This window comes from Eriocheir sinensis, unplaced genomic scaffold (genome assembly GCF_024679095.1).
Source record: "Eriocheir sinensis breed Jianghai 21 unplaced genomic scaffold, ASM2467909v1 Scaffold607, whole genome shotgun sequence".
Taxonomy (NCBI): Eukaryota; Metazoa; Arthropoda; class Malacostraca; order Decapoda; family Varunidae; genus Eriocheir; species Eriocheir sinensis.
In genome coordinates, this window is record NW_026111951.1 from 220,001 (window position 1) to 234,538 (window position 14,538).

General features: G+C 40.6%; 1 protein-coding gene across 5 annotated transcripts in view; it reads left to right on the plus strand.

Moving 5' to 3' along the window:
• LOC126993374 (uncharacterized) overlaps positions 1–14,538 on the plus strand; it is a 30,234-nt gene that overhangs the window by 15,469 nt on the left and 227 nt on the right. For 3 of the 5 annotated variants that reach the window (XM_050852435.1, XM_050852437.1, XM_050852433.1), the window contains 2 exons: positions 5,406–5,522; positions 14,217–14,417. In XM_050852435.1, coding sequence (XP_050708392.1) covers positions 5,406–5,522; positions 14,217–14,268 — 169 coding nt within the window. In that variant the 3' untranslated portion in view covers positions 14,269–14,417. The remainder of the gene's footprint in view (positions 1–5,405; positions 5,523–14,216; positions 14,418–14,538) is intronic. The other 2 variants (XM_050852436.1, XM_050852434.1) reach the window with 2 other exon arrangements.

Here is a 14,538-nt window from a genome sequence, read left to right on the forward strand (position 1 = left end):
AGTTTGACGCGATTTTGACCCACAAGTCCTTGACGCATTGAACGCTTTTGAGTTTAACGCCGCGCATTTTGTATTCGAACTTCTTATTCCTCGTTCCAACTTGAAGGACCTGGCACTTGTCTACGTTAAAGGGCATCTCCCATCTATCCGACCAAGCTGAAATTTTGTGCAAATCCTCTTGGAGGCTTTGCCTGTCTTTGTCAGTCAGAACCGAGTTACCAATCTTTGTGTCGTCTGCAAATTTACTAATGCGGTTATTGAGTCCAACATCCACGTCGTTGATGTAAATAATGAAGAGCACTGGGCCAAGAACCGAGCCCTGAGGGACGCCACTAGTGACAGGCGCCCACTCTGAGTTAAATCCGTCAATCACTACTCTTTGTTGTCTGTTGCTCAACCAATTCGCGATCCATTGGTTTACTTGACCGTCAATACCTATTTGCTTTAATTTGTAAAGTAATTTATGATGCGGGACTTTATCAAACGCTTTCTGGAAATCAAGATAGACTACGTCCAGTGATTTGGTTACGTCATAAACAGTGAAGAGGTCGTTATAAAAGGTTAATAGGTTTGATAGGCAGGATCTTTTGTTTCGGAAGCCATGTTGTGAGTCCCCAATCAATGAGTGGCTTTCAAGGTAACTCACAATTTTGTCTCTAATTATGCCCTCAAGTAGCTTACCTACAACCGAAGTTAGACTAATGGGCCTGTAATTACCTGGTACTTTTTTGTCTCCTTTCTTAAAAATCGGTGTCACGTTAGTCTTTTTCCAATCTGAAGGGACAATGCCTTGTCGCAAGGACATATTGAATACGGTTGTGAGGGAGGAGAGGATTTCGCTCTTTGTTTCTTTCAGCAGAGTTGGATATACTTTGTCATGTCGAGGACTTTTATTTGTTTTAAGTGATTTGAGGGCTTTAAGGACTTCATCGGGTTTTATTTCAAAGTTAGACAATGCATGCTCGGGATTTACATTAGTACTGGTGTTGGTGGTGGTGGTGGGAGGACTGTTATTATTAAACACCGAGGAAAAGTAATTGTTTAATAGGTTTGCAACGTGTTGGCTGTCAGTCACTAGTGCACCGTCGCTGTTTGTTAAGGGTCCAATTCCACTTTTGATCGCCTTTCTGTTGTTTATGTAACTGAAGAAGGATTTCGGATTATTTTTACAGTTGGCTGCAATACCTTCTTCATATCTACGCTTAGCCTGACGCACTAATCTGTTTACTCGTCACCTTGCATCATTGTAAAGTCTAATGTTTTCGGGCGTGCTTTGCTCTTTCTTTAACCTGTAAGACAATTTTCTCTCCTTGACTGAGTGTTTAATTTCGCTATTAAACCAGAGAGAGAGAGAGAGAGAGAGAGAGAGAGAGAGAGAGAGAGAGAGAGAGAGAGAGAGAGAGAGAGAGAGAGATGCTCAGACAATATACATAAGTTATAATTTCTAGTAGACACACACACATAGTATCACATTCATATTATCAATATTTCACATAAGCATAGAGTATAAAATATTACTGTAATTACCTTGTAAAAGTAGAGAGCGTTGATAAATCTTGTATAGATGGAGGACTCAGCAACTGATTATGTTCATATAAACTTTACATTATGATATTTACAATATTTACAGGTGTTTTACTCATCTAGAATGACAGAAGGGTGTGGTGTGCTTGGAAACAGTCGCCGAGGCACAGTCCAACATTGCATTCCTTGCTCGTGGTTGTGACGCGTTTCCTTTTTCTCTCTCTCATTGTGGTGTCTTTGCACACTACGCACTCTCTCTGCCCCTTTCGCCCAGCTCTTCTCGGTGGAGGGGGTACATGGATTGGAATATGGAGCGCAAATGCCTCTGCAAACTTCAGGCGACTGATGTTCCTCCTTGCCTCATCACTCCGCCGACCAGGGCGTGACTCAATGGAGCGAGGTTTCCCGAATCTTTCAAGGAGTTGTGTTACAACTAGCTTACTAAAAGCACGAAGGGAAGATTTTTCTCCTGTTTTTACCGTGTACATGTTGTAAGCATTTAGCATGCACATGTCAGTCAGATGGAAGGCCAATTTCCTGGTCCAGTTCTTTGTTTTCCTAAGGCAGTCTACAGATGTTATCTGCATGTCACTCTTGTCGATAAGTCTCGTATTCTCGTTATAGTCATTCACAACATCCGGCTTCCTAATTTTCTCGCTCATTTTCCATGATGTTTTTCCGGTATCTCACCTCTGTGAATGGTTGACAGGAGATGGACTTCCTTCTTGTCGTGCCACCGAATGACGAGAATTCCATCACATTTGTGTTTCTGAACGTCGCCTCTTTTGCTTGGGTGAAAGTGTGGCATGTTTTTTCTGTTCTCTTTCACAGTTCCCGCTGCACCAGTGCCGTGATCTATCAAGAACTTAGCAAGTGCAGGACTTGTGTAGCAGTTGTCGGTATATAACATATGTCCTTTTCCTAGGTATTTCTCCATGAGAAGCTTGACAACTGCACCTGACACGCCGAGAGGATCACCTTTGGGAATGTCTATGTCACTTGTGGAATATATGCACACGTCTAATGCAATTCCAGTTTCACAATCACACAGGATGAACATTTTTATACCAAACCGGTGACGCTTAGATGGAATATATTGCTTGAAATGCAACCTTCCTTTGAAAAGCATCAATGATTCATCAATCACCAGCTTTTGGAAGATTGAAGAAGACCTTGAACTTCTGTAGAATGTTGTTCATCAATGGTGGAATTTTCCACAAAGGATCAGCTTCATTCCGGTGTGCATGATCAGCAAAATGAATGTTTTTCAGTATGCTTGGATACCTGCCCCTGGTGAAGTAGGTTGGGAATACAGGCATGAAAAGGACATCCCTCAGCCAGTAGTCATCAAGCACACTTTTTCTGGAGTGAGGCATAAGAAGTGTAATTGCTATGAAAGTCAGAAGTTCTTCTCTTGTTACATCTTTCCAGGCTTTTCTCTCTTCTTCTGTTTTGTCTTCTATAGTTTGGTGGAAATACCTGTTTGTTTCCCGCACAATGAGATCAACCAAATCATTGTCAAAATAGGCCAAGAAATAATCACACTCTGCAGGTGTCTCTGGCAGCTTGAACGCATCTGTTATGCCAACAGGTGAGCCTTGAAATGCCAATGGAAGTGGCACGAAATCACTCCCTTCACTCCACATAAAAGAATGTTCATCGGAAGTGGATGTACGCGCCCGCTTCCTTCCTCCAGGCAAACTTCTTCCTCGAGGCAAACTTCTTCCTCGAGGCAAACTTCTTCCTCCAGGCAAACTTCTTCCTCCAGGCAAACTTCTTCCTCGAGGCAAACTTCTTCCTCGAGGCAAACTTCTTCCTCGAGGCAAACTTCTTCCTCCAGGCAAACTTCTTCCTCGAGGCAAACTTCTTCCTCAAGGCAAACTTCTTCCTCGAGGCAAACTTCTTCCTCGATGCACACTACTTCCAAGAGGCAAACTACTTCCTCGAGGCAAACTTCTTCCTCGAGGCAAACTTCTTCCTCGAGGCAAACTTCTTCCTCGAGGCAAACTTCTTCCTCGAGGCAAACTTCAGATCGGAAGATCGGACGATCGGATGTGCCCAGCTCTGATATATATATATATTATGTATATATATATATATATATATATATATATATATATATATATATATATATATATATATATATATATATATATATATATATATATATATATATATATATATATATATCAGATCTGTTACCGCGTGGAAGTGGTAACGGATCCTGGCGACACTTATACATATATATACTTATAATACTTAACACTACTTTTCGTCCCTAATTTCTATCTTCCCGTACTTAATCAAATACTGGCATTACAACCTAACCTGACCTGACCTCCATAACGGGCGAGCCCTTATATGCTTTGTCAGTATGGACACTCACAAACACTTGGCTGTTTTCCATGACATTCACGTACCCTGGATTGATGCAGAAGATTTTCTTGCGGTGCAAATACTTTTTAAGGAAACTCAAGAAAGAAATGTGGCTGAGCAAGTAAAAAGGGAAAGGAAAAAGAAATATAGAGAATGCAAAATGAAACTAAAACAAGCAATAAAAGAAAGCAAGAAGAGAGTTGATGAAGACTTTGGAAAAAGACTAAGTGAAAAATATGGACAAGATGCCCTGTCTCAGGGCTTCCTTGGCATGGCCCACATGTCTCCTTATTGCCTGGAGGTGGCAGTGGTCGTCTTTCAAGGACTTTATCCGTCATTCTATTCTTCCGCCCTATGCGGTAATTTACGCCGATAATTAATTTACATTTCTTCTTTTCCAAAGCTTCCTGAGGAGTGTTTCTGGTCTCTTAGTCACCTAATGGATGCAGCCTTCTTATCCCTGTAGCCCCACAAGGCCGCAGCTCAGGCAGGGCCCGATGATAACTATTTGGCGTCCTCATCACCTCTCTCTATCTATCGGGAACAAAGTACGACACGTCCCCTCGCATTCACTCTGACGCACTAAATGTCAAAGGAAACGCAGCAAATAATAGTGGACTAAAATATACCGGATTTTTTTATTTCTTTATTTTTCTATCTATATTCAGTGACATTTAAACGTCCAGCCAAGCACAAGACGACTTTAAGGGCCATTTCAACTTTACAAGGAGTTTTCCTGTCATAAATATTAGTGTTTCCTGAAAATACAGATCCGGCCTATACTGACACAATGCAAAAACAAACGCTGATTTCTTTTTTTGCAAAATGCCGCGACAAACTTGAAGCAGAGCATGTGGGCAAGCCTTGCATCACTGCCGCTGTTAAGAACTCACTTGAACACCGCAGCAAACTTCAAAAGATTTATGCCAAGTGCCCGGCCCTTACATATGAACATGTTTTTAAATCAAATAGAAAAAAATAACAATGATAATAAGAACTGCCAAAGCCAATTAGTACAAAGGCACATTAACAAGCCGGGGCCTCCAAAAGGCCTGGTCCACTATGAACAGTCTACTCGGTAAAAAGCGAGCCAAACTTCCTTCGTCTTACATTCAATGGTGATACGGGAACAGATTCTCATAATGTAGCGAACGCTTTTGATAACTATTTCGGCATTATCGGCAACACGCCAGCTGCCAGCGTCCCGGAGACCCAAGCACCTTTTGCCACACACACGCCTCAAAGAACCGCTTCCATTTTCTCTCTACTGGACGTGAAGTCAAGCTAAAAAAATAAGGTGTCAGTGTCCCCCATCGTTCTCTCCCTGGCAAATGTTGTTATACTTTTGTCATTTATAGGAAAACTACAAGAGGTAGAATAACACACAAAGCAGTGATGGAAAGTAGAAAGACCGAGCTATTTTTTGGCGTAAAGGAACTAAAAAACATTAGCGGAAAGTGGAGAAGAATTGATGTCAGAAATAAGACTACTGCCATTACTTTCAGCGAGGTCCAGGATCGCGTCATGCTAGCCGCCAGACACGTGGTGAGGGACGTCTCCTGCAAGAACTGCGGCGCCAAGCTTGGGTGGATCTACGAGTTTGCTACAGAGGAGAACCAGCGGTAAGCAGTGGTAGTGGTAGTAGTAGTAGTAGTAGTCCCAGCAAACATTGAATGTACGGACCAATGTTGGCCAGTATCGGCATTCCGATTTTTACTATATCGGACCGATTACGTAAAATCTGGCAGCCGGTACAGGCCCGATCTAGGTCCGTTATCCGTTTGCACCGCGGTAAGTATCGGCCCAATGATGGTCCAGCGCCGGGCCGAAGCCGGCAGCCATAATCATGACATTATACCCGGCGCTGCCGATATCGGACCACTGCCGTGCCAGAATATATTTTGCCTCGTTTTCCGATATCGGGCCAATACCGAATCTTATTTGCTTGCCAGCATTGCCCCTGTATATCTGCAGTAATATATATATATATATATATATATATATATATATATATATATATATATATATATATATATATATATATATATATATATATATATATATATATATATATATATATATATATATATATATATATATATATATATATATATATATATATATATATATATATATATATATATATATATATATATATATATATATATATATATATATATATATATATATATATATATATATATATATATATATATATATATATATATATATATATATATATATATATATATATATATATATATATATATATATATATATATATATAAACTGGATGAATATAGATATGGAGACAGGACTTATAAGCTTTGCTCAAACCCTGTACAATACAACTAGGTAAATACACCAAAGATTAAAAGCAACATATTCAAACTTGAGTTTTATTAGAAATACTTACAAAATATAGCAAAATCAATTACAGCCTCTTAACTTTCAATTTAAGAAAAAAGCAATACATATTATGCAGCCTCTGAAAACTTGCTTATACTAATGCATATACTTTGAGGGGAAATAGGTAATACTTTCCTTTACAAAATAAAGACTAGAAACTCTCTGTAATCATGAAATTATAGGAACATTAAAAAAAAATGCATATACTTTGTGGTGAAATAATACTTTTCATTAAAAGATAAACATTGAAACTCTTTGTAAACATTTAAAAAAGAAGGTTTTACTAAAATTGATGCATATATGTATATTGTGGTGAAATAATAATTTCCGTTCAAAAATAAACACTAGACACTCGCTGTAAACATTAAATTATAGTAACATTTTAATAAAAAGCTAATGCATATACTCTGTGCTAAAATAATCTCTTTCTTTCAAAAATAAATACTAGCAACTTTGTAAACATGAAATAATAGCGACATTTTAATACAGACCTGAGATAAGTAAGAATATAAAAGAAAATAAATTACCCCCCCTGGACAAAGCCTTGGAGAAAGTGCTGCATAGGAGGTTGCTGTGGTCTGAGGGGTGGTTTGCTGAGATGGATGGAAAATATCTTGATTGATAGAGAAATGAGAACAGTGGTAAAAGATTGGGAGTCATCGAGGAGGAAGGTCGAAAGTGGAGTGCCCCAAGGTTCAGTACTGGCACCAATCATGTTTGCAATCTATATAAATAATATGACAGTGTGTGAATAGCTACATGAGCCTTTTTTGCAGTTGATGCCAAGTTGTTAAAAAAAAGCTGAGAGTGAGGAAGATTGTGGAGTGATCCAGGAGGATCTGAACAAGATATTGGAGTGGAGTTACAGATGGGAAATAGAGTTTAATCTATAGAAATGTAAAGTAATGGAGTTTGGAAAGAGTGTGAGGAGAGTAAAAGGAAGTTATGTGTTGAATGGTGAGAGGTTGAGTAGATCAGATGAGGTAAAAGATCTGGGTGTTACAGTGACTGGAAATTTTACCCCGAAGAGACATATTAGCAAAATTACAGGGGAAACATATAACTTGTTGAGAAGAATAAGGCTGGCTTTTGCATATATGGTTGAAGAGATGATCAGAAAGATGATTATATCACTGATTAGACCTAGACTGGAGTATGCAGCCGTAGTGTGGTCGCCCTACAAGAAAAAGGATATAAGGAAGTTGGAGAGTTCATAGAGTGGCAACAAAGATTGTGCCAAGTATCAGGGACTTGTCATGTGATGAAAGACTGGCAAAGTTGCATCTACCAACACTGGAAAAAGTGGAGAAGGGGGGACTTGATAACTTGATGGTGTGGGTTACATGAGGTACTAGATGACATGGAAGGAGACTGAAGATGAGTGATTGTAGAAGAGATGTCAAAAAGTAGTTTCCCATATAGAAAAATTGATGTATGAAACAGTTTGGATAAGGAGATAGTAAATGAAAGAAGTATACAGGGATTCAAGGCTAAGTTGGAAACACACACACACACACACACACACACACACATCTGTCGATGCTACCTAGATGTATTATCTAGGTAGCATCGATAGATGGTCCATTGCAACTGCCTGGTTGCAACAGTTGAGCCTCACAGTGGAGCCTGGCCAGACGCCCTGCCAATCAGCTTAGGGACTGCTGATGCTAAAATTAAAGTTATAAAAACAAAGTTATCAGGTTCTGCTTCATATTTGGAAGGATCACCGGTACCACCGAAAATACTAGCATATTCCTCATAATCTTTATCTTCCTCTGAATTGTCAACAGTAGGCAGCAGTGGCACCTTCTATACTTTCCACTTCCTGAGAGGTGTTAGTGTCACTACTAGCAATCATAGTACTACTAGTGCTAACTATCGAGGTGCTGGGCCTTACATCACATTCATAAGAATAGCGGCTCCTAGCGGGAGTGCATTTAGGGCACGGTGTGGTGGTAATTACAACATTTCTAGCACGTACGACGGGGCTTTGACAACCGGACAGGCGTGTTTATGTCACAAGGGTGTATTTTTCCATACTGGCCTCACGATTTCTTCTAAGTCGATGGGCGATGAGACTGTGAGCTCCAGCGTGAAGAAAGGGAAGAGCCCGTGCGGAAAAATACACACCTTGTGACCATAGCTGGGCACGATAACAGAAAACCTTATTCCCGATAACCGATAACTGATAATGAAAAACCTTAACGGCGATAACCGATATTCGTTAACTGGAGACACAAATATAGGCGATAACCGATAACCGATACCCGATATAAATCCACAATTCCGATACTAGCTAGCGATAAGTCCGATAGGCGAAAACGATACTATATTGATATTTCAGATAGAACAACATTGATGAATTCAAATTTTCATTATCTGTATTTTAGGAAACTTACAAAACCTGAAAACCACACGTTGACACGTACCTATGGACGGTAATACTAGAAATGCCTGAACCGTGTTGTGTTATTTGGCGTCCCCACCGTCAAAAATTGTTTACAAACACTGGTCTCTCGTGAACGGTGCATGCTCAGACCAGCAAGCGTAGACCTGTACAGTCTCACAAAGCTTTTAAACCGTAATTAAGAGTTGCTGGAAGGCTGAATCAGACATATAGTACCACTACCACCATCCTCGCTGTTTCTAGAACGACACTCTGTGCGAGTTGTATTTATATGTACAGAGTGTACGTCGTTCTAGAAACAGCGAGAATAGTGGTACTGTGTGTTTGATTCAGCTTTCCAGCAACTCTTAATGTGTTAAAAAAGCATTGTGAGACTGTACAGGTCTACACTTAATGGTCTGATCATGCGCAGTTCACGAGAAACCAGTGTTTGTAAACAAAAGCGCCAGCTATTGACGGTGGGACACCAAATAACACAACACCGGGTGCCTTCAGTATCATGGCAGGGTCACAAACGAATATGGAATATCAAATTTGAGGCAGTGAATAATCATTTTTGGGGGCAAAGTTAAATGATTTTTCTCTATGATATATTGATTTTTGAGTATCATAAAAAAATAACCTATTGTTTTAATTTTCATGATCTAAGTATGAAATCTCATCACCGAAGATATTTCATACCCCGAAGTCTTTTCATACAACACCGGGCCACGCATGCGCAGTAAGGAGACAACGTTTTTTTTCTGAGAGGCGGAAAAAAAGTAGCGATTATCGCTAGTTTGGTTACAAAAGTAACGAAGATACCGATATATATTTAAATAAGTAGCGGATGGTCGATAATCCGATTTTGTTATCAGCGATAAAGTATCACGATAACTTATCGCGATAACGCCCAGCTATGCTTGTGACACAAACACGCCTGTCTGCTTGTCAAAACCCCGTCGTGCGTGCTAGAAATGTTGTAATTACCACCACACCGTGCCCTAAAAGCGCATCCGCTAGGAGCCGCTATTCTTAAGATTTACCAGTAGTTATACAATTTTATATATACTTTCCATTGCAAACCCCCGTTATCTAAGATTAAAAAATACTATACCAGCCTTGTAGGCAGGTGGCCTGGTGAGTTCTGATTGTGTTTTGTTGGGTGTTTTTTTTGTTTTGTTTCAAATAAGTGATTTTAGTGGTATTGCTGGGGCTGGGAGGGCGAAGGGGGTTGTGCAGTTAGAAAATGTGATTTATGACAGGAAAGAATGTCACATCAGTTAAAAGCACATCAAAACTCACCAAAAAAAATACTTATGCTCATATATTGCAGTGCATGTAAAGTAAAAATTTACCTATAATTTATTTACTTTAGGTCCACATCCACATCATGTATAGTGACAAAACTTAAGTTGTAGTACATGAAGTCAGCTTTGCAGTGCTGTATGTTAATTATGTAACCTTTATATAGACTGGGAGCCAGGGGGGGTCAACCTAGCTGGAAAGGTAACAAATTCTAACCCACATAGCAATGGTCCTTGTGTCTGCCCATGCATGAAAACTGAAGTCTGCCAGGCCTGCAGTGGTGGACAAGGTCACGAGGTCATGTCAAAGCTGTAGACCCTGACTTTGGTCCTGATCTGAACATCACGGTAGAGATGGCAGGATGGCTGCAAATGACTCCAATGGACATGACAGACAACTTACATTGACAAAATTTGGCTAATGTTAACGGCTTGTCTGTAAAAATGGTCATAGTTCAGAAATATGGTGCAAATGGCGTCTTTTTATGGCAATTAGACAACTTTGACCATTTTTACAGACAAACCGTTAACATTAGCCAAATTTTGTCGGAATGTAAGTTGTTTGTCTTGTCCATTGGAGTCATTTGCGACCATCCTGCCATCTCTACCGTGATGTTCAGATCAGGACCAAAGTCAGGGTCTTAATAAATGCAATGGGGCTACAACTTTGTATGGCACACAGGGTATGTAGGTGATACCGACATGCTTGAGAGAGTCCAGCGACGATGGACCAAGGAGATTGTTGGACTTTCGCATCTTGACTATGCCTCCCGACTGGATGCCTTGGGTCTCTTTTCTGTGCATGGCAGACTGCTTAGAGCTGACACAGTCAAGGTCTGGAAGATTCTCAATGGCCTGTCTCCTGTGCAACCCTCTGAGTTATTTTCCCTCCAGTCATCATCTCGGACCCGTGGAAATTCACACAGAATATTTCTACCCCCAGCAACACAGAAATACGTAGGCGATACTTCTCAGTCCGAGTGATTGCTTTGTGGAATAGCCTGCCAGACACAGTTATCCTGTCAACATCCTTAACTGTGCTTAAGAGAAAACTAGCAGAGTACCTTGGTCAAAGGCTATACGAATTTTAAGCCCTACATACTAATACCAAGGTATTCTCATATATAATTTCATATGATCTCATTTTAACTATAGTTCCTAAACACTGGTCAAAGAACATATTAACTCTAAATTACTTTATTCTACTTACAGCAATATAAATATAAATACTTATTTCACTTATATACATACAAGTCATTATATTTTATAACTAGTCTTTACTTAGTGCAATCAACACACATTCCAGCAGTGGCTTAATAGTTTCAGTGTTAAGAGTAATTACACAAATATGTATTCTGTGTTGGCACTTGTGGGGTTCCCTTCTCGTGGAACCCGGCTAGGTAAGATGTCTAGGTAAGATGACATGACCTCATGACCTTGTCCACCACTGCAGGCCCGGCAGATTTTGATTTTCATGCATGGGCAGACACAAGGACCATTGCTATGTGGGTTAGAATTTGTTACCTTTCCAGCTAGGTTGACCCCCCCTGGCTCCCGGTCTAATAGGTAAGATTAGCTGGGTTAGGTTGAGTAGTAAAGATGACAAACCTGGTATCTACGTACCTTAACCCCCACAAGCCCCAAAACCTGATGGCGTTCAGAGAGGGAAGGTGGATGAGCTGTGGACATGAAGTATATATATCTTTACCTAAAGGAATAATACAGGACACTGTATACAACACACGAGGCGGAGCAGGGCCTGAAACCTCATCAACGGTAAACGAGACACAACACAGCACAGCACACGAGACACCGTGTTAAGAAGCAGAGATCAGCACATCAAACCTGCTGTGCTGTGCACTTAAGCTATGCTGAATTTGAAGGCACCAGTCTGGCACAGCGCGACACAGTTTCTTCTTCTATGGGGCTGTGGAGGCGGTGGGGCCACAGCCAGTGGTAGTTGGCATCAGGTGTTGTTTTGTGTTGGCCGTTCTGTCACCAGGGCGGGAGTTGGATCCTGTCGAGTTGCCCCGACTTCTGCAGGAAGGTTTGCGTGCACTTGAGGGCTTGGAAAGCCGTGTTGGGGCTGAGGGTGTCGCCGCCGGGCAAGTCGCTTGCTCCCGCCGCCTTCAGTGACTCGAAAAGGTCCAATATTTTTATTCCCATCTATCATCGTTAAAACTTTGTTTATTTATCACTACTAATTCAACATGTAAATTATGTAGGAAATAATTTCAATCCATTTTTCATTGTTGTATGTCTTTTAACGCTGACATGTTGTGAAATTTCACCTCAGGCTGTTATTTTACGAGTCTTTCAGGCGTTTGCACCACATAGCGTCTATAGCTGTAGACTAGAGCGACCACAGCCCCGACCAGCGGACACAGTAGTGGCCATGTTGACATCAGTTCGCTACGCCTCCACAATATGGGCTTCCAAGACCCATACCAACATAGCAACACAGGAGAGTCCACAGAGGCCATATATATATATATATATATATATATATATATATATATATATATATATATATATATATATATATATATATATATATATATATATATATATATATATATATATATATATATATACCGGTCCACTACTTGAACTACAACAAAAAGGCATAATGTAGGCTACTTAGTACTGGCCCGATGTACATTTGCCCCTCGTGGCCCGATTGCAGAATATTTACATCGGCCTTATATTGGCCCGATAAACAAAATCCTTTATGCCATAGTTCCGTTATTTGCCGGTATCGGCCCGGACTTTCGATGTTTGCTGGGGTAGTAGTAGTAGTAGTAGTAGTAGTAGTAGTAGTGGTGGTAGTAAATATTTAGATTTCTCTGCTTTGTGTGTGTGTGTGTGTGTACGTTCATGCCTGTATCTCTGTGTGCGTGTGTGTTAGAGTCTCGGGATTCGATGATGTTGCCTCTACGCTCACACAAAGTTTGATGTGTGTAAGTGGTAGTAAAAGTAGTAGTAGTAGTAGAAGCAGTAGTAGTAGTAGTAGTAGTAGCAGTAAAGGGTCTGAAAAAAACATACCACTCACAAAAATATGAAAACAGCGCTGAGTTTTCTACACAACACCATCGATCATTTTTTACTATTGTGAGTGAGTGTGAGGGTGTAGGCTCATGGAATTTTATGTGCGAGGAGATTGATATTTGTTCTCTATTCCCTAAAATGCCCAACTCCCTCAGACAAATAAACACCCAGAAAAATGTGTCTCAGTTTATGCACAAGTTTCAGTAAGTGACTGTCGGGGAATGTTTTTATGTCACACTTCCTAACATTCTTTACTATTGTGAGTGAGTGTGAGGGTGTAGGCTCATGGGTGTGGAAGGTGATTAATACTTGTTCTCAATCCCCTAAGAGTTCCAGCTCTGTAAGACAAACCAAAACCCTGAGAAATGTGTCTCGATAGATGCAGGAGTTTCAGTAAGTGACTGTCGGGGAATGTTCTTGTCACACTTCCTAACATTTTGAAAGATTGCGATTGAGTAGGAGGCAGACACAAGAGACTGGAAGAGAGATCGAGCCTTGAGATCTTATGAGAGTTATGACCCTGGATAATGAATGAGTATAATGACCCTGGATAATGAATGAGTATAATGACCCTGGATAATGAATGAGTATAATGACCCTGGATAATGAATGAGTATAATGACCCTGGATAATGAATGAGTATAATGACCCTGGATAATGAATGAGTATAATGACCCTGGATAATGAATGAGTATAATGACCCTGGATAATGAATGAGTATAATGACCCTGGATAATGAATACCATAACACCTTCTCTGTCTGCTCCCCTTCCTCCATCCTCCTTTCCTCCCTCCCTCCCTCCTTCCTTACATCTGTATATATTGCAATCACTTTCTTGGTGTTAGTAAAGGCACTACTACTACTACTACTACTGCTATTACTACTACTACTACTACTACTACTACTACTACTACTACAGGCTGGCTGGACGAGTAGTGGACTTGTCACACCTGAAGACACATATTTCCTTGAGTTTCTCCGCCTTCAGCTCACATTTTCAAGCCTGTCTTTTACTGCCTTCCTCTTTCTGTCCCTCTCAGCTGTTTTAAAAATGCTAAACATATCTTGAAGTGATGGCTTATTAAAGATATATTTGTGTGTGTGTGTGTGTGTGTGTGTGTGTGTGTGTGTGTGTCAGCCACTGATTATAACCTCAACTTTTCAGAGAGGTGACCGGCTGCCTCTCCTGCTGTCTGGCCGTTCATCTCAGCAAGTGACTGGATGCTGGAACTCTGTCTCTCTCTCCTCCGTCCACCCTCAGAGCTGCTGTAAGAGTCACCTCCTCCTCCTGCTAGTGTGTTGTGCATCACCGTGCCCCGGCAGCCTGGTGTGTGTGGTGGAGGAGGAGAGGAGACGCCTACAATAGGTCAGTGGGTGGACAGAGAAGAAGAAGAGGAGGAAGGGAAGGAAGGGTTCAAATACAGCCATTGTAATATTGCTTAACTTTATTGATCTTTCCTTTTATGCAACAGCTGAGACCACAGAGA